This window comes from Tamandua tetradactyla, chromosome X (assembly GCF_023851605.1).
Source record: "Tamandua tetradactyla isolate mTamTet1 chromosome X, mTamTet1.pri, whole genome shotgun sequence".
Lineage (NCBI taxonomy): Eukaryota > Metazoa > Chordata > Mammalia > Pilosa > Myrmecophagidae > Tamandua > Tamandua tetradactyla.
In genome coordinates, this window is record NC_135353.1 from 111,634,256 (window position 1) to 111,643,579 (window position 9,324).

General features: G+C 38.6%; 1 protein-coding gene across 1 annotated transcript; it reads left to right on the forward strand.

Moving 5' to 3' along the window:
* Nucleotides 1-672: 672 nt before the first annotated feature.
* ZXDB (zinc finger X-linked duplicated B) lies at nucleotides 673-6,270 on the forward strand. The gene has a single exon (XM_077146653.1). The coding sequence runs from the start codon at nucleotides 743-745 to the stop codon at nucleotides 3,137-3,139; it is 2,397 nt and encodes a 798-aa protein (XP_077002768.1). The 5' UTR covers nucleotides 673-742; the 3' UTR covers nucleotides 3,140-6,270.
* The last annotated feature ends 3,054 nt before the right edge of the window (nucleotides 6,271-9,324 follow it).

Sequence of the window (9,324 nt, forward strand, 5' to 3'; positions counted from 1 at the left end):
ATCATTAAGCATAAGATGGAAAATCAAATAGAAAAATGAGTAAAGGACAAATTTAAACAGGCCTTTCGCAGAAAAGAAAATCCAAAAGTTAAATTCTGGTAGTAGCTGAGAGAAGTGAAAGTGCAGCAGCAGAAGTCTACACTTTTAGTGGGATTGTTAACTGGCACAACACCACCAAAAGCAATTTGGAATTATCTATGGCTCTGTAATTATATTCTTGGATGTATAACCCCGCGAGATTTTTACACGTGTGCTCCATGAGAAATGTCCAAGACTTTTTATAGGAAACAATTTTAAGCATATACAAAGTAGTAAGCACTATGCTTAGTAGTAGAAGGGGCTAGGGTATTGTTATTTTCGTATATACAGTAAGTACAGATTTAAATTGCTTTTATCAGATAGATACCAACCTATTCCAGCACCATTTACTCAATAAGCTGTCACTTCCCCACTACCTCGGAAAACCGCCTTGATTACCTATCACTATTAATTGTGGAAATTATTTATGCACGCTAGACTCTGTCTCTGGGCTTTCTAATCTATTCCAGAGACACGTTTTATCTCGTGTGAGTACCAGAATATTTAAATCACTGTGGCGTTAAATACGTTTTAATATCTGATAGGGCAGGTTTCTGCGCATTGCACTTTTTTCTCCCTTCGGGAAAGTGTTGAGCCCGCGGCAGGGGGCGGGGTCGCGACTTCTGGGTGGCTGTGGTTACCCGGGAGCCTCACGGACGCCGAGATGGAAATCTCCAGGATGCTCCCGACTCGCAGGATACTACAGAGCGGCGGCGGTGGAGGCACCGCGGACGGCCGAGTCCACGGAGGGCTCTATTTGCCGGCCAGCCAGGTTTCTGCGTGCAGCCTGCTGCTCCGGGGCCCTCAAGATGGCGGGCCTGGGCGGCGGCGCAAAGAAGCCAGCGCGGTCTCACGGGGCTGGCGCCAGAGCCCGCAGGCGCTGGGGCAGGATCGGCCCGGTGGCGGCGACGACTTCTTCCTGGTGCTGCTGGACCCGGTGGGTGGCCAAGTGGAGACCGCGGGTGCTGGCCAGGCCTTTGAGCCCATGTGGAGGGAGGAGGCGGAGCCGAGCCCTGGGTTAAAGGGGAGCAAGCACAGCACTAACCCCGCGGGCCACCGTCACTGCCTATCGGTGGGGCCCACCTCCACCCTGGCCCAGATCACCAGCCCCGGGGCCTGCCCCTGCCCCGGCCCCGCCCCAAGTTTCTCCGGCACAGTCACTATCCACAACCCGAACCTGCTTTTGAGCTTCGAGAACTGCGTCCTCACCCTGGCCACCCCCCCAACTCCCGCCTGGGAACCCGGGGTCACGTCCGATCAGCAGACAAAATGTCTGATCGTTCCCCAAGCAGTGGTCCCTCATACCGCGCAGCCTGGCCACTGTCTGGAGCTGCCGCCTGACCTCCTGCGGATGGAGCGTGCAGACCCCGCACCCTCACCCAAGGAGGAAGTGGAGGGCGTGGCCGCCGCGGAGGGTCCCCGCGGGCCGCCAGGTCGGGGTCCTAGGATGGAGCTGCATGTATGTCCTGAAGCGCAGTGCGAGCAGACCTTCGCTAGGAAGCATCAGCTGAAGGTGCACCTGCTGACACACAGCAACAGCCAAGGCCAAAGGCCCTTCAGATGCTCCTTGGGTGGCTGTGGCTGGACCTTCACCACCTCTTACAAGCTGAAGCGGCATCTGCAGTCGCACGACAAACTGCGACCCTTTGGCTGCCCCGCGGAGGGCTGTGGCAAAAGTTTCACCACCGTGTACAACCTCAAGGCGCACATGAAGGGCCATGAGCAGGAGAACTCATTTAAGTGCGAGGTGTGCGAAGAGAGCTTCCCCACTCAGGCCAAGCTCAGCACTCACCACCGCAGCCACTTCGAGCCAGAGAGGCCCTACCAGTGTGCGTTTTCTGGCTGCAAGAAGACGTTTATCACAGTGAGTGCCCTATTTTCCCATAATCGCGCCCATTTCAGGGAACAGGAACTCTTTTCCTGCTCCTTTCCTGGCTGCAACAAACAATATGACAAGGCTTGTCGGCTGAAAATTCACCTGCGGAGCCACACTGGTGAGAGACCTTTCCTTTGTGACTTTAACGGCTGTGGCTGGAACTTCACCAGCATGTCCAAACTCTTAAGGCACAAAAGAAAACACTATGATGATCGGAGGTTCACATGCCCTGTGGAAGGCTGTGGGAAATCATTCACGAGGGCCGAACATCTGAAAGGCCATAGGATAACCCATCTAGGCACAAAGCCCTTCGTGTGCCCCGTGGAAGGCTGCTGTTCCAGGTTCTCTGCTCGCAGCAGTCTCTACATTCACTCCAAGAAACACCAGCAGGATGTGGACATTTGGAAAAGCCGTTGTCCAGTCTCCACATGTAATAGACTCTTCACATCCAAGCACAGTATGAAGACCCACATGGCCAAAAAGCACAACCTTGGTCATGGTCTCTTAGCTCAGCTACAATCTGCGAATTCTCTTACACCTAGCAGTGAACTTACCAGCCAGGTACAGAGTGATCTCAGTGATGCAGACCTAGTATCTCTGTTCTCAGATGTGCCTGACAAGAGTTCTGCTGCAGTACTGGGCACATCGTTGGTGAACTCTGGAATCTTAACATTAGACATGACTTCTGTGAGCTCGACTCTGACAGGGAGTAATCTCCCTGCTAATAATAATTACTTGGAGCAAGCTGTGGACCCTCGGTCCTTGATGACTACTGGTAACCTTCCTCAAGGTCTGGATACCTCTCTCTTTTTTGGAACAGCAGTGGGGGCAGGTATTCAGCATTCCACTTTTGATATGGATGATGTTCTAAGTATAAGTGCAGGGCCATTGGGGTCTCTGGGCTCTTTGGCTATGAAGAACTCAAGTCAAGGTCCCCAAGCTTTAACTCCTAGCAGTAAGTTAACAGTGGACACAGATGACCTGACTTCTTCAAGCACCCTTTGTGAAAACAGTGTCCCGGAACTACTGACACCAACCAAATTGGAATGGAACACGCATCCTGCCTCTGTCTTCTTTGGACAAGAGGAAGGTACCCAGTTTGGGTTCTCCAATCCAGCAGGAAACCATGGTTCTCAGAAAGAAACAGACCTTATGACAGTGACTGACAGCTCATTTTTGGCATGAACTAACATTCATTGCCACCTAGTTTACTTTTATTGCAGTAAATTTTGGGGATATTCTGGACTAAATGTTTAGATGCAATCATTCCCTATGGTTTGCAAAGGAACATAGCCCTGGACTACAAGTTTGGAGATTTAAACGCTGATCTTAAGTCTGGAACTGACAAGTTTTGTGACCCTGAGAAAGTCACTACTTAACTGAGCCTTAATTCTCTTATTTATAAAATGAGGGGGTTTGAATAGATTGCTTCTAAGGTCCTTTTCAGCTCTTTGATTCAATGATAATATGTTTCTTTCCTTGAAAAAATATTATGACATTTTCAATCATGGTATTTCAGTTGCTGTTTTTTTCACTTCAGATATTTCAAACATGCACATAAGTACGCATAATATTATAATAAATCTCGTGTTCTCAAAACCTTGATCCAACTATTATCAGTTCCTGAACAATCTTGTTTAGCTAGACCCCAGTCACTCCCCTCCACCAGTATTATTTTGAAACAAATACAGACATGACATCATTTAGTCTTTTTTCTTTATATAACTAAAAATTATGGGACCATTAAAAACTTAACTATGATTCCATTTCATACTTAAAGTTAACAATAATTCCTTAATATCAGTAAATACCCAATCAGGGTTCAGATTCCAAATTATCTCATAATGCCGCTTGCTTTTATATTTTTAGTAATCAGGATCCAAGTAGGTTTCTTAATTGTCTTTTTTATTTTATTATTACTATTTTTTTTACGTGGGCAGGCAACAGGAATTGAACCCAGGTCTCCAGCATGGCAGGCAAGAAGTCTGCCTGCTGAGCCACCATGGCCCACCCTTTAATCATTTTTTTAAATTGCAAAATATAACATATATATAAAAAAGCAAAAAATTTCCAAGTACACTTTAACAAGTAGTTATAGAACAGATTTTAAAGTTTTGGTATGAATTACAAACCGTGGGTTATGGGTTACAGTTCCACGATTTTTCATTTTTTCTTCTAGCTGCTCCATCTTAACTGTTTTAAGTTTATATGCTTCCCTTTCATCTATTTTCCTTGCAATTTATTTCATTGAAGAAGTGACATGGTTTCTCTTGTATCATTTGCCAGAGTCTGTTTTGTTGATTACATCCTGTTACTTTTAAGTTTCTCTACTTTTTTGTTTCCCCAAATTGATAGTGGGAACTAAAGGCTTGATCAGATTAAAATATAATTTTTTGGCAGGAATAATTTCTAGATGTTGTGTTCTTTTACTTGGTAGCACATAATGTCTGTTTTTCTCTCTTTTTGTGTTGTTAACAGCTACTGATGATTAATGCATTCACTCACAATTATCTGTGCTTCTGATATGATGAATTGTCTATATAAAATTAGTAAAGTTTAGGGGTCAAGGAAATGCTGTTTCAGGTATTTATAAAGTTTAATGGACATAGTATTCAATGCCAAAATAATTTCTTAAATAATAGAGCTAACAAGAAAAAAAAGCTAAAAAATATCTAGGCTCTTCTCACTGTTTATTTTCTTGATCTCTTTTGATGATGGGAGGCTGTGTTGTATTCCAGGCAGGACTTTGACATGAAACAAACCCAAAGGTCAAATTTGGGCTCTGTGGTATTAGATGAGTGGCTTTGAATAAATTTGTCTCAGTAAGCATCAGTTTCCTAATTGTAAAATGGTCACCATACGCCTAATACATCTCATGCTTTGTTCTTTTCCAGTGTTTCATATGCAAGGAAAAATATTGTTTTGATGCGTTTATATCATCTTTTTACCCTCTCAGGTTGTCTTGATCTAAGGGAGAAATTAGAATCATTTAATTCTAAAATTAGAATAATTTAACTCTATTAATGTGCAGACAATAAAAGTTTATAAGGGTTAGTGTGAAGCAGAAAAGGGAATCACTTTATTCTGTCCACTGAATAATTTCTCCCCCAAAGAAATGCTGATGGATAATCTAAGGAATGAAGACATTGCCTGCGTACGTATCTGCATGCTTTTCTATTAGATCAGTTTTCCACCATATTTGCTCTACTTCACAGAGTCAGTCTTCACAGTGACTGTGGATCCTGCTGTTGTACAAAATTATGATAAAGTAGCAGAGGAAGTTTCCTCCACACTGTGGTCTAAAAAGCGCATTGCATTTCCCCAGAGTTGGAAGGAAAGATTGAATATTTCGTAAATATGGCCTGCTTATATGTGTGTCATTTTGCAGTTTGTGGAGTTTCTTCACAACTATTGCCTCATTTGTTGCTCAGAACAATCCTGTATGGTTGTTTTGACAAGGTTTGTACTATGACTCATGATACAATTTAACCAACTCGCATTCCAACTGGATGTTGGCTCATGGTGACAATTCTATGTATAACTTACAGCAAAGAAGAGCAATTCTTTTTAAACTTTCTTTCCAACCATCTAAATTTCATAATTCATTCCTGTTTCAAAACTAGTTGCTGTTTTCCAATTTAATTGGTTCTGTTACCTTCTGCTTACTTTCTCTTTACTCAACTGCTTTGCAGATGCACTCCAGTCCTTGCTATGCCTTTCCTTTTTATTTTTTACTGGATAGATACCTAACCTGTCACTATCCCTCAGCCATTCTCCTTATGGTCCATTTTCTTCCAATAATAGTATTTGCTGAGTATACACTGCAGGTCTGGGTATACAGTCAAAAGTTATTTTCTGAGCTTAGATAATACAGTGTATTATGTTAATCACATGCTTAAGGAAATTATTTTATTTACTGTTCAAATAAAAAAGTGAATTTGTTTCAGCATTTCTCTTTTTTCAAAGATTTTTCCCAGGAGTTCTGCTAACTAAGATTCTTATTTGCTTTAACAAGTTGTAGTCTAGTAGTGATTGCATGCGAATGTCTATGAAAACAGTTGTTGTAACACTTTGGCAGTGCCCTAAAAATTTGTTTCTTTGAAATGTTTCTATACTGTGTGCATATCTGGGTATACACACACACACCTGCAAATACACACACATATTTTAAAGTGTTTGTATCCTTTTAGTGATAAAGCAAAAAGTAGACTAACATTTGTAAATCAGAGAAATGCTCAAAATGTCATTGTGTCTACTTATTCAATGGTTTTCCCTCTTAACTTTGGAATTGTTTTGTGCTCAAAGCGCAATTTAAAAACTTGTTGGCATTCATTAAGGCCTCTTAAATAGGCCAATGTTTTCCATGTCCTGCAGATGAATATGTCACAGAGTTAGGTAAACACACAAGTTGCTAACGTCAAATAAAATATTTAAATATGAAGATAATTAATACTTTTGACTTCGTTTCTTTAATCCTTTAAACCATCTTCTCCCACCAAAAATACTATAAGCCATGTTTTACCCATTCCTGGAATTTTCAAAGGACAAATACTTTTCTCAGTTATCAAACCTTGTGTTTGTCCAGGGGCTCAAAAAGTTTCAGTGAGCAAATTTGTTCAAATGATTTCTCTTTCACAACCATTTTCTAGCACAGTGTTTGAGAATAGCTTTATATTTTCAAGGTAAGTTTGATTTCTATTGGTGATAGCATATAGTTGCCATTGCTTCTTTTAAATAATGGTACATTTTCATTTCATCCAATTTCCTTTTTGCTTCTCCTTGGATACTGGTTTATTTTAAATCTTGCCAATTGAAAGCATAATAACGTGAAGCTGTAAATGCTTTGCTTCTAGGGGCTCTGTTGATCATGGCTTTAAAAATATATTAGCCTTGTGCCTGCCCATGCAAAATATGTATATATATAAATATATATATATGTATATATATATATATATATATATATGTATATATATTAGCCTCGGCATTTTTACCAATTTGTATAATTAACGTAAATAAAAAGCTTGAATAGTAGAAGTGAAGCATGGGTGAATAATAAGGTTTGTCTCTGTAACCTAAACTCTTTATATTCTTATTTAGAACATATGAGAAGGCAATTTGTTAACTGGAGATTCCACTGTACTCATTTCAAATTAATGAAAAATTACTCAGCATTATATTGCAAAAAACAACATAATGTATTAGGGGTTTTATGAGAAGAGTAATATGTGATCCTGGCCTTTAAGGAGAAAACAGTTATGGAAGGAGTTAGAAAATATACATTGAATAATTGGAGAACAGTACAGAAAATGTTTAATTTGGCACCGGTATGACTGAGAGGTGAAAACAAAACCTAAAAATGAGAAGTTTATTCTGAGGATAGATGAGAATCAGCAGCCATGCTTTGATAGAGGAGTCAGATTTTGACTTTGTTTTAGAAAGGCTAATGTAATAAAGTTGTTCAATTTGTATAAGATGGCAGAAACTGGAAATAGGAAAATAAGTGAGAAAGCTACTGTAGCAATTCAGATGAGATATGATGAAACATGGAGCCTGGACTAGAGTGGTACGAGTGGGAACGGAAAGGAAGGAACAGATATCAGAGAGGTTTACTTAATGTCTAATTAGGAGTATATCACATCATATCATCATCATCATAGTAGAAGAAATCAGGAATGACAAGTAAGGTTTCCTTAGGAACTATTTTTACCAGCAGAATGAGGGAAGTAGAGAACAGCTATTTTCTGAAATTAGTATGTAAAGATGGCATTAACTAATTAAATGATAATTGATAAATCATAGTTATCCCAAGTTAAACTATCCATAATGTGGTGACTCTACTTTTGAAGACAGCAGAGTCACTTCCTTTTGATTGGTTCCCTCAGGCATATTCAGAACCATCTTTAAAGTTCTGATCCTTTTACTTTCTTTGAATTATTAGAGCCTGTTCATGCTGCCTTGAATGATCTAGATCTGCTGTCAATTATAGTGTTTACTAATCTTGTGATTATTGAGCACTTGAAATGTAGTTGTGTGACTAAGCGACTGAATTTTTAATATAATTTTAATTTAAAAACTGAAGCAGTATACAATATTTTTCCATTAAACAAAACTTTGTTTTGTATAATTACATTTCACTTTAACCATTGAAAATTTGGCATCTAAATTGAGATGTATTGTGAATGTAAAAAATACAAACCAGATACCAAAAGATTGAAAATATCTCAGTATTTTATATTGATTGCATATTGAATAATGTTTTGGATATATTTTGTTAAACAAAATATATTAAAATTAATTTCATTAATTTCATTTTACTTTTTTAATGTGGTTAGTATAAAAATTAAAGTTATACACATGCTTCTCATTATATTTCTATTGGATAACATAGATGTAGACTTATATACTTCCCCAGACTACTCTGCATCAAAATAAGCTTTAATATCTCTGTTGTCCATTTAGTATATTTATAACTATTGTTTTTAAGATTCAGTGTCTGTTCTACTTTTATTTTTTTTATTTATTTTTTTATATATTTTTTTTATTAATCAAAAAAAGAATTAACAAAACAATTAGAAATTCCAATCTACATGTACAATCAGTAATTCTTAATAACATCACATAGTTGCATATTCATCATTTCTTAGTACATTTGCATCGATTTAGAAAAAGAAAAAAAGACAACAGAATAAGAATTAAAACAATAATAGAAAGAAAAAAAACAAAAACAAAAACAAAAAACCTATACCTCACATGCAGCTTCATTCAGTGTTTTAACATAATTGCATTACAATTGGGTAGTATTGTGCTGTCCATTTCTGAGTTTTTATATCCAGTCCCGTTGTACAGTCTGTATCCCTTCAGCTCCAATTATCCCTTCTCTCTCTTTTTTTTTTTTTACATGTACTATCAGTAATTCTTAATAATATCACATTGTTGCATATTCATCATTTCTTAGTACATTTGCATCGATTTAGAAAAAGAAATAAAAAGACAACAGAATAAGAATTAAAACAATAATAGAAAGAAAAAAAAACAAAAACAAAAAACCTATACCTCACATGCAGCTTCATTCAGTGTTTTAACATAATTGCATTACAATTGGGTAGTATTGTGCTGTCCATTTCTGAGTTTTTATATCCAGTCCCGTTGTACAGTCTGTATCCCTTCATCTCCAATTATCCCTTCTCTTTTTTTTTTTTTTTTAATTAACGGAAAAAAAGAAATTAACCCAACATTTAGAGATCATACCATTCTACACATGCAATCATTAATTCTTAACATCATCACATAGATGCATGATCATCATTTCTTAGTACATTTGCATTGGTTTAGAAGAACTAGCAACATAACCGAAAAAGATATAGAATGTT

Excerpts from the sequence above, each read along its gene's own strand:
- ZXDB (XM_077146653.1), top strand. The coding sequence starts at position 743 with ATGGAAATCTCCAGGATGCTCCCGACTCGCAGGATACTACAGAGCGGC.